Below are 13,363 nucleotides of genomic sequence, written 5' to 3'. Positions count from 1 at the left end.
TGTGGGAAAGTATATTGATTTTAGGTTTTAATCATTACAAAACTATTAGCATATACTTATTCTAGGTACCTTGACAGGAGAAAAAGAAGTGGTGATGTATATTGATTATGGGGTAGAGGCAGAAAATTTTGTTGAAATTTATTGTTAGAGACTTTCTCTTGAAAATGATAAAAATGAACCTATAAAATGAACTGATCTGAACTCTATAAATGAATTAAATCTGTACTACTTTTCTCTTCTTGTTTAGGAAATGTGGGTTCTTCCCCTAGATCCTCTGATTTAGTCAAATTAGCCCAAGAGTGCTGTTACCATAATAACAGGGGCATTGCAGCTCATGGAGTGAGAGTCCTAACTAATATTACTGTCTCTTGTCAAGAAAAAGGTAAGTTTGATCAAGACTGATATTATGTATAAACTTTTAGATTGGAGTTTCACCAGAATCCTGTGTGTATTTGGTTTTTTAATCCCTTATTATTTTTAGCCTGTGTGCTTTTATCTATTGGTTGCCTCCTCCTGAATGTTCTTCGGGCAGATTTTCTCAAGACTGCTTAATCCTTGGGGGGAAAAAGAATGAGGGGGCTTCCCTGGTGGCGCAGTGGTTGAGAATCCGCCTGCCAATGCAGGGGACATGGGTTCGAGCCCTGGTTCGGGAAGATCCCATGTGCCGCAGAGCAACTAAGCCGTGTGCCACAACTACTGAGCCTGTGCTCTAGAGCCCACAAGCCACAACTACTGAGCCCACGTGCCTAGAGCCCGTGCTCCGCAACAAGAGAAGCCACCGCAATGAGAAGCCCATGCACCGCAACGAAGAGTAGCCCCCGCTCGCCACAATTAGAGGAAGCCCGCGAGCAGCAGTGAAGACCCAACACAGCCAAAAATAAATAAATTTATTAAAAAAAAAAATGAGGACTTTAGGATTGGGATTGCGGAATTGAAAGGTTTTATGGAGCATTGCCCATTTCCTCCCATTGCTTACCTTTGCTTATAACTATCCAGTGGTATCAGTTTGTTCACCTATAAAAAAAAAACCTAGAAAATTTAGGGAAAAAAAAACCATGAAGTTATCGAGTGGCTTAAATAACAGACAGTTTCACCTAGGGGCAAATGAATTAACAGAGCAATGCAAATTAAATTTTCATGGAGTTTATCTCTAGGTATCTATAGCATTAAATGATTTGCACAATCAAGAAGGATGTGCATAGAAAATAATGCATATATTTTATTGTATTCCTAACGTCTTTTGACCCAAACACTTAAGGAAGTTCATGCCGGTGTTCAAAAACAGGAAGTGCATTTTGGATGTTTCATCTGTTTCAGTGCTTATTTTGATCTTTGTTAAGAATCAGCAGTCCCTCTTATCCCCACTAGGCTTCAGCACTGCTTGTTACTAGTCCCTTTGTTTTCCTAGCAACCTGACCTTCACTAGACATTGTTTGCCAAGCCCCTGTTAGTTATTTGAATAACTAATCTTGTTTTATTTTTCCATAGTAATAAGTATTTTCTACCATTTAACACAGCAAATTGCTGTATGTCCTCAAAGCTGACATATTCATTTATTTATTCATTCATTCATTTATTTTTGGCTGCATTGGGTCTTCATTGCTGTGTGCAGGCTTTCTGTAGTTGCAGCGAGTGGGGGCTACTCGTCGTTGTGGTGCTCGAGCTTTTCATTGCGTTGGCTTCTCTTGTTGTGGAGCACGGGCTCTAGGCGTGCAGCCTTCAGTAGTTGTGGCATGTGAGCTCAGTAGTTGTGGCTCATGGGCTCTGAGCACAGGCTCAGTAGTTGTGGCACACAGGCTTAGTTGCTCTGTGGCATGTGGGATCTTCTCGGACCAGGGCTCAAACCTGTGTCCCTGCATTGGCAGGCAGATTCTTAACCACTGCGTCACCAGGGAAGTCCCAAAGCTGACATACATTAACCTAAATGTGGTTAAGTAATTTATTCAGAACTTTCTAGAAACTTTAGAGAAATTTTAACCCAAAGGTAGTGAAAAGATGGTATAGTACTGCTATTACATGAGACATCTAAAGGGTTCATTTCTTTATGATCTGACTTAAAACATTTATAAGATTAAGTGGGGTCTTGATTATTTCCTAAAAGTAGTTCCACTTGCGTGAGAAAGTTGCATCCTAGGTGAAAATGGACCTGCATAATTTATGTCTTGTTTGGAAGATTGACACATGCTACATGGTTTGCTAGTTTTTTCCTTAGCTAAGCTGGTGACACTGTTTCAGTTAGGCTTTATTTATACCTTTGTGGCTTTAGATCTTGGTTTATTGTATGTGTGTGTATTTTTAAAAAAATATTAGTTTCAGGTGTACAACTTAATGATTCAATATTTGTATGTATTGTGAAATGATCACCACAATAAATCTAGTTAACATTCGTCACCATACATTGTCATTGTAAAGTTTTTTTTTCTCGTGATGAGAACTTTTAGGATCTACTCTCCTGACAACTTTAAAATATGCGGTAGAGTATTATTGACTATAGTCACCATGGTTTACATTACATTCCCATAACTTACTCATTTTATAACTGGAAGTTTGCACCTTTCCACCCCCTTCACCCATTTTGCCCACCCCCAACCTCCTACCCCCCAACTCTGGCAACCATCAGTCTGTTCTCTGTATCTATGAGCTTGGTGTTTGTTTGTTCTAGATTCCACATTTAAGTGAGACCATACAGTATTTGGTTTTCTGTGTCTAATTTATTTCACTTAGCATAATGCCCTCAAGGTCCATCCATGGTCACAAATGACAGGATTTCCTTCTTTTATAAAAAATGGCTAAATAATATTCCATTGTGTGTGTGTGTGTGTGTGTGTGTGTATGTGTGTATATATATATATATATATATATATACACATACACACATACATACCACATTTTCTTTATTCATACATCAGTGGACATTTAGGTTGTTTCTATATCTTGGCTAGTGTAAATAATGCTGCAATAAACATGGGAGTACACATATCTTTTTGAGTTAATGTTTTTGTCTTCTTCAGATGCATACTCAAAAGTGGAATTGCTGGATCATATAATAGTTCTATTTTTAATTTTTTGAGGAACCTTCATACTGTTTTCTGTTGCGGCTGCACCAATTTATATTCCCACCAACAGTGCACAAGGGTTTCCTTTTCTTTACATCCTTGCCAACACTTATTTCCTATCTTTTTTATAATAACCATTTTAAAAGGTGTGAGGTGATCCCTCATTGTGATTTTGATTTGCATTTCCCTAATAATTAGTGATGTTGAACATCTTTTCCTGTACCTGTTGCCTATCTGTATGTCGTCTTTGGAAAGAAGTCTATTCAGATTCTCTGCCCATTTTTTAATCAGATTGAGTTATTGTGCTGTTGAGTTGTATGAGTTCTTAGTATGTTTTAAATATTAACAACTGCTTATCAGATATATGATTTGCAAATATTTTCTCCCATTCAGCAGCTTGCCTTTTCATTTTGTTAATGGTTTTCTTGGCTGTGCAGAAGCTTTTCGGCTTGATACAATGTATATATTTTTATAATCTTCAATAAAGTAGTGGAAATATACAAGTCTAAAGATAGCCTTTGCATTTTAGAAGTAATGCCACATGTACTTTTTCAGGAAGGTTAGCTTTATGCATTGAAGTATTTCCTATATTTTAGACTCCTTAATGTTTTCTTCTTCTAAGTGTGTGTGTGTGTGCATTTAATCTTCTCTACGTGACCGCTGAAAAAAATTAGTGTTTTTCCTATAGACCTTTTGGCACTGGAACAAGATGCTGTCTTTGGCCTGGAATCCCTTCTGGTACTTTGTAGTGAAGATGATAGCCCAGGTGCTCAAGCCACTTTAAAGGTGAAAACATCAGTTATTTTAATATAATGCCTGTCTTCATTGCCTAAAGTGTGGATTGGCAATCTCTTTGTAAAGGTTCAGATAGTAAATATTTTAAGTTTTGCAGACAGTACACTCTTTGTCACAACTGCTCAGTTCTACTATTGTAGAGAAAAAGTAGCCATGGACAATGTGGTTTTTTTTTTAAAAAAAAAAAAAAAAAGGAAGGGTGATGGTGTGGCTGTGTTCCAGTAAAATTTTATTTACAAAAACAGGCAGGATTTGGCCCAAGTGCAAGAGTTTATCAACTCCTGGCTTAAACAAATATTTGCCCTTGATCTTCACTTTCAAAACTAGCATTTTGACTGTTATTATTCCAAAGTATAGGCGAGCTTTGGCCTATTTTGCCGTCAGTTGAAAGTGTTTATTATTATGGCTTGAGGGAAGTCGTGACTTATTTTAGCATGTTAAGAAAAGGTATGATGTAGTCATAATGATGTACAGTACAGATACTAGTACCATTAAATAAAAGCTGATAATCAAGGGGTGGTGAAGGAAGTAGACAACATGTGACTGGCAAGTCCACAGAATCCCTTTGGAACCACAATACATTTATTTAAAAAGTTTAAAAAGAAAGAAAGAAAGCAAACCAAAACCTTTCCCACCAATCATAGGTGTCAATAAAACACTGGACTCAGCACAGTGGGACATATATGGATGGTCAAGAAAAGTCCCTTTGTTAGAGGAGCTCTCCATAAGAGGATACTGATATTTATATAAGGGGTTGTAATGCCAAGCAGAATGTCGCAAGTTCTCTGGTAATATAAACAAAAGTGCAATTCTAATTGAGAGGACAGAGTGGGGAGTGATTAATTTCAACTAAGGGTACTAGGGAAGACTTGAACAAGTAGATGTCATATGAATTAAGCCTTGAAAGACAGGGTAGAATTTCAGTATTGAGGAAGGATCATTTGAACCTGAAGGACCACTGTTATGAAAGACAGGAAAGCAGAAATGTACCTGTTATGTTGGAAGAGTGATAAGTAGCCCACTGTGGCTGGTTGAGGTAAAGGGAGATTAGAAGGTAGTTTGTAGCTCCATCATGGGGGATATCAAATGTCAGGCTGAGGAACTTTGGCTTGATTCTGTAGGTAATGAGATCTTAAAATTTTGAAGTAGTGACCATGCTCTAACTTTTGTTGTAGCTATTATTGTTATTTAAATATGTCTATTATGTACCAAACTTTGTTGAAGGCTTATATATACATCTTTCACTGTTTACAATAACCCTAACTAGTGAAATTTGTATTCCTCTTATAGTCATGAGGAAATTAAGCCTCAGAGAGATAAAATAACTTGTTCACACACACTTAGTCAGTCAAGGGCAAGCTGACCTTAAACTCTGGGTCTGTCAGACCCTAAAGACATGATTATTCTTCCTAACACACTGAAAGCTACATGGTTGTAGCGTGAAGGATGGATTAATGGGCCCATCTTTTCAAGAGATTGGAATTAGGGAGACATTTATGTTGTAGTAGAGAGAATGAAAGGGAGCTAAATAGATGGGTATTAGAGACTTGACAAAAGTAGAAATGACTAGGTTTAGCAACCTGTTGGCTATGTTAGTTAGAGGACTTCTGGGTTTCTAGTTTTGATGGCTGGGATATTAGGGATGTGATTAACCGGCCTGAATAGAAGCTCTGAGACCAACTGATATTTAGATTTCTGTTGAGAAATAAGAGAAAATTAGAAGCCTCCTCCCCACTTCAGTGTGCTGAAGTCACCTAGGGCACCTTTTTTAAACTGCAAACTTTCAGTAACCCAAACACCAGGAAAAAAAGGTTAATTCATTAAGTTTGGGATGGACAGGGCCCAAGAATCTGTATTTTAATTAGCATCCTAGGAGATGCCATTATGGGTAAGTTTACAAACCACACTTTAGAAGCAGTTCTTGAAAAGTAATGAAAGTGCAGTAATATGACATTCAGTTTGGCATTTATTTGGCCTTTTCAGCATTATTCCTTATGATGTTCATCTCAAGTCTTAGACTGAATAGTCTTAGATTAAAATGAGTGTTTAATGTACCATCCTGTCTTATTATTTTAGTTTTAAACATGGCACACTTGCAGATCTTAATATGGGATTCAATGTCCTGTGTTTCTTATTAAGAAAAATGTCATGCCTACAAAAAACCCTTTTCCTTGATTTTTCCTAGTAACTTGTAGAGAGTTACTTTCTTTAAAGCTTCACTTCATATGAACCTTCACAATGTAACTGGTCCATCTTCTATTCAATATGCAGATCGCTCTGAATTGTATGGTGAAGTTGGCCAAGGGTAGGCCCCATCTCAGCCAGTCTGTAGTTGAGACCTTGTTGACTCAGTTGCACAGTGCTCAGGACGCTGCCCGGATCCTGATGTGCCACTGCCTGGCCGCCATTGCCATGCAGCTGCCTGTGTTGGGCGATGGAATGCTCGGTGACCTCATGGAGCTCTACAAGGTGATCGGACGATCAGCCACAGACAAGCAACAAGAACTTCTGGTAAGGAGCCACTTTTTGAACCTGCTGTGGAAGAATAGGATCTGGTCTAGTGGGAATTACTTTCAGAATTCCACAGGTTAAAGTAATTAGCTGAGACCAAGAGCATGCTGAAGTCAAAATAGGGTTGGGACCTGGAGCTTTTTACCATTTCCTCTTTTGGTATAGAAAGCCCTATTTAGTTCACATGTAAAACTGCTTTCTTCCTAAGCCCTGTCAAATCAGCTTAGTGTAGCCAAAGCCTTCAATCTGATATTTTTGTTTTATTACAAAGGACAAAATGAAAATGAAGGTTTTTTTCTTTTTTAATATAAGACAAATAAATAATGAACCAAACCGTGTATTGTACTTCCAAAAATGTAAGTTAAAGACCTAGTGATATCAATGACCATAAATTAACCCAATTCCTCTTTGCCAATCCAGGACCTCTTTAGCTGTTTAGGATCCAGTTTAGGTTTCAGTACAGTCTGGGGGCTGGGAAAGGTACATGCTTAGAAAAAAACAGAAGGTGTGGAAGCTGTATAATAATGTTTAGTTGAAAGTTCTCCAGGGCTGAGAGTAGACTACGTTCTAAATATGCATAAATTATATGTAAGCTTTAAAGTAGCCACTCCATATTGTTTGTGGTCATCTGGCTTTATGGCTTGGGAAAAAAACTTAGTGAAATTACTTACTCAAGCCCATTTTATGTTTAATCCTGCAGGGGGCATTATGTAAAAGATTGCCCCCATTTCATCATTTGCTATCAGTAAAGGTTACCCAGATGACTGACAGTGGTCGTGGGAATCAGGCAGTTTTCACAGTATGTATGGATCCTTGTATGTATGAGCTTTGGAATACTGAGAAGCAGTTAGCCAAGTTTATTTTTCATTGAAGCAGCATTTTCAATTAATGTTTTTTATTGCTTTTTTCTTAGTACTACTTTAAAGCAACTTTAAATTATGAAACATAATATTCAAAAACACATAAGGAATAATATGATGAAAGCTTTTGCATCCATCACCTAGGTTGAGAAAAAAGTGTTACTAGTACACTTGACTTGTACCCGCTGTGTATCTCTCTGATAGTGTCGTCTTCCTTCCTATCAGGATAGGTAGCCACTCTCCCGAATTTGGTGTTTGTCATTCCCATGCATGTTGTTATATATTTACTACCTTAGTATATATCCTAAGTGATATGCAATATTTTGGGCATATTTTTAACTTTGTGTTCTCATACTGCATGTAATCTTTTGCATTTTGCCTATTTTTGCCTGTTTTGTATGAATCGTCTATACTGATAAGTGTATTTCTAGTTTATCCACTTCACTGCTCTGTAGTATTTCATTGTGTGATTGTATCATAGTTTATCCATATTTATGGGCATTGTTTCTAATTATTTGCTGTTATACACAATGCTCTGAGCAAAGGAATAAAGTGGAAATTTTATAAATGTCAAAGGAAGACAAATTTTGTTCTTTTTTGATAGGCTCTAATTAGTTTTTAACGCTTTTGGGTAAAGTTATCTTTGACATTGCATAGAGTTAATGATTTTCTTGACTTTCTTACTTCTTGCTCGATGTTAGGTGAGCTTGGCCACTGTGATTTTTGTAGCCAGTCAGAAAGCACTGTCTCCTGAAGTAAAGGCAGTAATTAAGCAGCAGCTTGAAAGCGTCTCCAATGGATGGACTGTATACCGAATTGCCAGACAGGCATCCCGAATGGTATGTAGTATCCTTCTATGTGAACTGGGTTGGTAAAAATGGCAGATTACGAAGCTTAGGTTGTATGATTGTTACTCCTAGTCAAAACTAAAGATGAAGGTAGAAGTACTTTTTAGTCATGCGATTAAAAGATGATGAAGGAAAGGACCTAATTTTTAACATATACACAGAGAATGGTATATATGTTGTTATGGGGAAGTTCCATGGGAATTCCAAAAATATGAGCTCTTTCTGGCTGTAGGTTGTTACCAGCACTTTCATTTTGTCCTGTGCTCCCGTAAGCACAGCTCTCTCCCACCCACGTTTATATTCTCCCCTTTCAGTACACCATGTCGTTCTTCCCTTTCCCTCTCCAACTTTATCATTCTTACGTGGAAACGGGAAAGTTTTAGTCTTCTGTTCCCTCTCAACCATATGGAAATCCTAACGATTTTTAGTAATTTTGTTTGAGAGGAAATATAGAGCTTGGATAGTATAGAAATTCTTTGGGGATAAGTCCAGAGAACAAAATTTGAGAAGCATTATTCTAGGTGATTGAAGCACATGTTCACATTTTACAGTGTTTCTCAAATGGGAGAAGAAGTACTATTGACAGGCTATTTCTTTATTATACCCAACTGTCCCAAGCATCCAAGCACTGCAAGACAGTGAGCATCCCTCACCCCCATGCATTAAAAGGCATTCACATCCTCCCACAACTACCCTTCCCTCAGTCGTTTCCAGAGGGCGCAGTGCTCCTCTTGGTAATCGCTTGATGGAACTTAACTGGAGTTCTCCCCACCCCACTAAATAGCTCATACAAAATGACATACAATAAGTATTTATACTTTCTATATTTTGAACTAAAGTTCTAGACATGGGTTATAGTTACTTCCATTCATTTTCTCTTTGGAACTGTTTTGGTAAAGAACTTCAGTCATTATGTTACATAAAAGCAGCTCAGCATGTTTTCTCTGAAGAAATACTTAGACTGAGTCTCACAGAGTTATAATGTGAGGAGTGATTGTTAAAACTTATCCAAGGTTTGGGTTTCTCTTTTAGCTGCTACATCAACTAATTCAAGTGTAAGAACCTCATTATCCTCCCCCCCTTTTTTTCTTAGGGTAATCACGACATGGCCAGAGAGCTTTATCAGAGTTTGCTGACTCAGGTTGCCTCAGAACATTTCTACTTCTGGCTGAATAGTTTGAAAGAGTTCTCACATGCAGAACAGTGTCTCACTGGGTTGCAAGAGGAGAATTATAGTTCAGCACTTTCTTGCATTGCTGAGTCTTTAAAATTCTACCACAAAGGGATTGCTTCCTTAACGGTAAGTTCTCTTAATTCTCCTTTGGTGATGATGACTTGTGTGACAATGGTCTCCCTTTTCTTTTGGGGCTTATCCTCTTTTAACCTTGAAAAACCTGCTGATATATATGTATTTGGCAGTATTACAGTAATAAATAGGACATGGAAGTAGATCATTAACCCCTCCCCCACTTTTTAACATTCATAGATTGGTGAACATTTATCATTTTGTTTTTATCAAGTATCAGGTACACATGTGAAGAGGATTGCTGAATCCATGCAGGAAGGATAAAGTAGAGATAGGGTCCTCCCTTTCCAGACTCCTGTTAGTAAGACCCCAGCCTGGGTGACTGCTACTGTCAAACATAAACCCTCGGCCCCATCTCATACCTGGCAACTACTCACTAAGAAACTAGAGTTTCTTGCTTTGTAAATAAAGAAGAAATTATGAGGGATGCTAATGTCTCACCTTTTATCCCACTGTGATATCCTCCTATTCCAAATTAACAGTCAGCCAGCTACTATTCCCTTTTTTTTTTTTCCCAAGAAAGAAAGGGTGTGGCAGAGAGAGCAGATCCTTAACATTTCCTTGAAACTAGTTATATTCCTAAGAATCTGTTCCCTAAAATGTGCACTTTCTGTATTAATGCAAGGACTTTTTCCCCTTAAGAGTAAAGAGTTTATGTAATCAGCATTAAACATGTTTAAAGTATTGTCACATGACTTTAAAAATTGTATATATTTAGATGGGGCTATAAAACTTTTGCTACCTGTTTTTTTTTTGGGTTTTTTTGTGTGTGTGGTACGCGGGCCTCTCACTGTTGTGGTCTCTCCCGTTGCGGAGCACAGGCTCCGGACGCGCAGGCTTAGTGGCCATGGCTTACTGGCCCAGCCGCTCCATGGCATGTGGGATCTTCCCGGACCGAGGCACGAACCCGTGTCCACTGCATCGGCAGGCGGACTCTCAACCACTTGCGCCACCAGGGAAGCCCTACCTGTTTTATATTTATCACATAATCTAAAATATTTTTAATGGTGGGCCATGCAAAGAGAAATGTTTCAAAGTAGAACAAAGAATAAACAGATGTCACAAAAGAGACAGACTATTCAGATTACTGTGGGTACATATCTTTTGAAGAATGATTTATTAACTGCCATTTTAAAACAGGAATATAGGAATGGCTGCCCTCCATTTTAAGGGGTAGCACTGACTGCAGTGATTCTCTCCTCTTGATTATCTTAGGAAAAGATTGTTGTTGCCTATATCAGGCTAATAAATACCTTAGAAAATGAAAAAGTACAGTTATTGCCTCTGATCAGTAGGGTAATTTCATTTTCTAGTTGATGTTGAACAGAAAATTGTTAATCATGCAGTATAGTAAATGGTAAGAACTGTGAAACAGGCTCACAAAACAATGAGGCACATAGAATTAATATTATGAAAAATCCCATTTAATAGTCTTTTAATGATTTGTGTGTATGTGTGTTTAATGAGGCTTGGCAGTAATTAAGGACTGAATTCTGATGTAGGAAGAAAGTACCCAGTTGACAGAAGGCCCTTGTCTTAGTCTCCGTTCTGCCATTAACACAGGCAAAGGCAGGTTATTGGGCCTCAAATCATCTTTTGAAATGGAGTTCCTTTATTCAACACTGTAAGCACTTGCTATGTGCCAGACACTGCTTTGAGGATAAAAAGAAATCATGAAATGATTCTCCACTTGAGAATAGTCTGAAAGGGAAGGCAGTATGATCCATACAATCATTTGGAACTTCTCACATTTCTGATTGTACTATACTATCAGGGTTTTGTTTTGTTTTAAGGTTTTTAGAAAACCTGTTCATTTGACAAGTATGGATTTGACGGTAGCTTTCTGTCTTTTTCACGAAGATGATTTGAGCATGAATTGCCCTTTTACTCTCTGACACATGAATGTTCTAATTTGAGGTTGTCAGCTATGAGGATTATACTTTTTACCTTCTTCAACCAAACTAAAGAGAAGTTAAAAATTCTGTGCTTGTGGGGCCGCTATGGCGATGTTGGGTGCCTAATTTCCCAGTGCAGTGATTAATGATAGTTATCTTGCTTCTTAGAAATAAAAATTGTAAGAAGTGTTTGTATTAGTTTTCCATGCTGTGTAACAGATTACCACAAATTTAGTGGCTTAAAACAACACCCATTTATTATTTTACAGTCTTTATGAGTCAGAAGTCCAGGCATGACTTAACTGGGCCCTCTGCTCATGTTGTCACAGAGTTGCAATCAAGGTGTCAGCCAGGGCCAGTCTTGTCTGAGGCCTGGGCTCAGGGTCCTCTTCTAAATTCGTGTAGTTTTTGGCAGGATTTATTTCCTCACAGCCGTAAGACTTGTGGAAGCTTCAGGGCCTACAGGAGAATCTCTTACCTTCAAGACCCTCTTTTAATGGACTCAGCTGATGAGGCGAGATCTACCCAGAATAATTTCCCTTTTGATTAATATAAAGTCAGCTCATTAGGGACCTAAATTACATCCTCAAAATCTATTACCTTTGTCATATTCCATTAGATAGAAGCAAGTTACAGGTTCTACCCACACTTTAAGGGAGATATATAAGGTGGAGACTGGGGCGGGGGTGGGAGTGGTGGCATGAGTTAGAGGAACGATTTTAGCAATCTGCCTACAATGGTGGGTTTTAAATTTATTTTTTATTTTATTAAATATTGAATAGGTATGATATATACATATATATTATGTGAGGTATATAAAAATATCAAATATCCAAGTATACCTAGCACTCAGTTTAGGAAATGGGATATTACCATTTCCTTTAAAATTCATGTGTGCCCCTCCATGTTTGTATACCAGTTCCCACCTCACAAAGGTAACCACCATACTGAATCCTTTTTTTTTGTAAGTTTGTTTGATTATTTATTTTTGGCTGTGTTGGTCTCCATTGCGGTGTGCGGCCTTCTCATTGCCGTGGCTTCTCTTGTTGTGGAGCACAGGCTCTAGGCGCATGGGCTCAGTAGTTGTGGCACGTGGGCTCAGTAGTTGTGGTGCACAGGCTTAGTTGCTCTGCAGCATGTGGGATCTTCCCGGTCCAGGGCTTGAACCCGTGTGCCCTGCATTGGCAGGCGGACTCTTAACCACTAACCACTGCGCCACCAGGGAAGTCCCCATCCTGAACCTTGTATGTACCATTCCCTTGCCTTTCTTTACAATTTTAACATGCTTTTCTTTAACTCTTAAGGTATTGTTTTATGTTGCTTGTTTTTGAATTTTATATAAAAAGGAATCATGTATTTTTCTTTGACTTGCTTTGGTTATCTAAATTATATTCCTAAGATTCATCCATCTTGTTGCATAAAGCTTTAGGTCAGTTTCACTGCTGTATACCCATGTATTATATGATTATACGTCAATTTATTTTCCCATTCTAATGTTGATGGAAATTTTGATTTTTCCAGTTTTTTGTTATTAAAACATTACTGCTGTGAACATTCTTGGACATATTTTGATGCACCTATGTAAAGGTTTCTCTGGGATACTGATTCTCAACTGGGGATGATTCTAGCTCCATTTGGCAATGTCTGGAGACATTTATGGTTATCACAACTCACCAAGATGTTAGTGGCATTTAGTGGGTAAAGGCCAAAGATGCTGCTGAACATCCAACAATGCACAGGACAACTCCCCTCAACAAAGAATTATTTGGTCCAAAATGTCACTAGTATACTGAGATTGAAAACCCTTCTCTAGGGCAGTACTCAGTCAGAACTATGTATCTGCCCCCTGCTCCAATTTAGAAATGTGTGAGGATGTTTCTGTTTGTCCCAGTGATAGAGGGGTTGGAGGGACTGCTGTTGGCCTAATGCTCAGTGGCTGGAGATGCTTAATCTCCAGAAATGCTGAGGATACTCCTGCCCCTATTAAGAGATACTGATCTAAAATACTACCTTGGAGTGGAATTGCATAAGGTATATACATCTTCAATTGACTAGCTAATACCAGGAGTTTTTCCATAGTGGTTTTACAAAT

At 38.2% G+C, this 13,363-nt stretch overlaps 1 protein-coding gene across 1 annotated transcript in view; it reads left to right on the top strand.

The window, feature by feature from the left end:
• The window catches only part of INTS7 (integrator complex subunit 7), a 104,077-nt gene that overhangs the window by 53,529 nt on the left and 37,185 nt on the right, over positions 1–13,363 (top strand). The window contains exons 9-13 of the mRNA XM_029229096.1: positions 248–382; positions 3,745–3,842; positions 6,123–6,362; positions 7,924–8,061; positions 9,164–9,370. Coding sequence (XP_029084929.1) covers positions 248–382; positions 3,745–3,842; positions 6,123–6,362; positions 7,924–8,061; positions 9,164–9,370 — 818 coding nt within the window. The remainder of the gene's footprint in view (positions 1–247; positions 383–3,744; positions 3,843–6,122; positions 6,363–7,923; positions 8,062–9,163; positions 9,371–13,363) is intronic.

The sequence above is a fragment of the Monodon monoceros genome, unplaced genomic scaffold, assembly GCF_005190385.1.
Source record: "Monodon monoceros isolate NGI ecotype Baffin Bay Population unplaced genomic scaffold, NGI_Narwhal_1 Super_Scaffold_18, whole genome shotgun sequence".
In the NCBI taxonomy this organism is placed as follows: Eukaryota; Metazoa; Chordata; class Mammalia; order Artiodactyla; family Monodontidae; genus Monodon; species Monodon monoceros.
The sequence above is the reverse complement of the archived record's forward strand: the minus strand, read 5'-3'. Positions and strand labels throughout refer to the sequence as shown.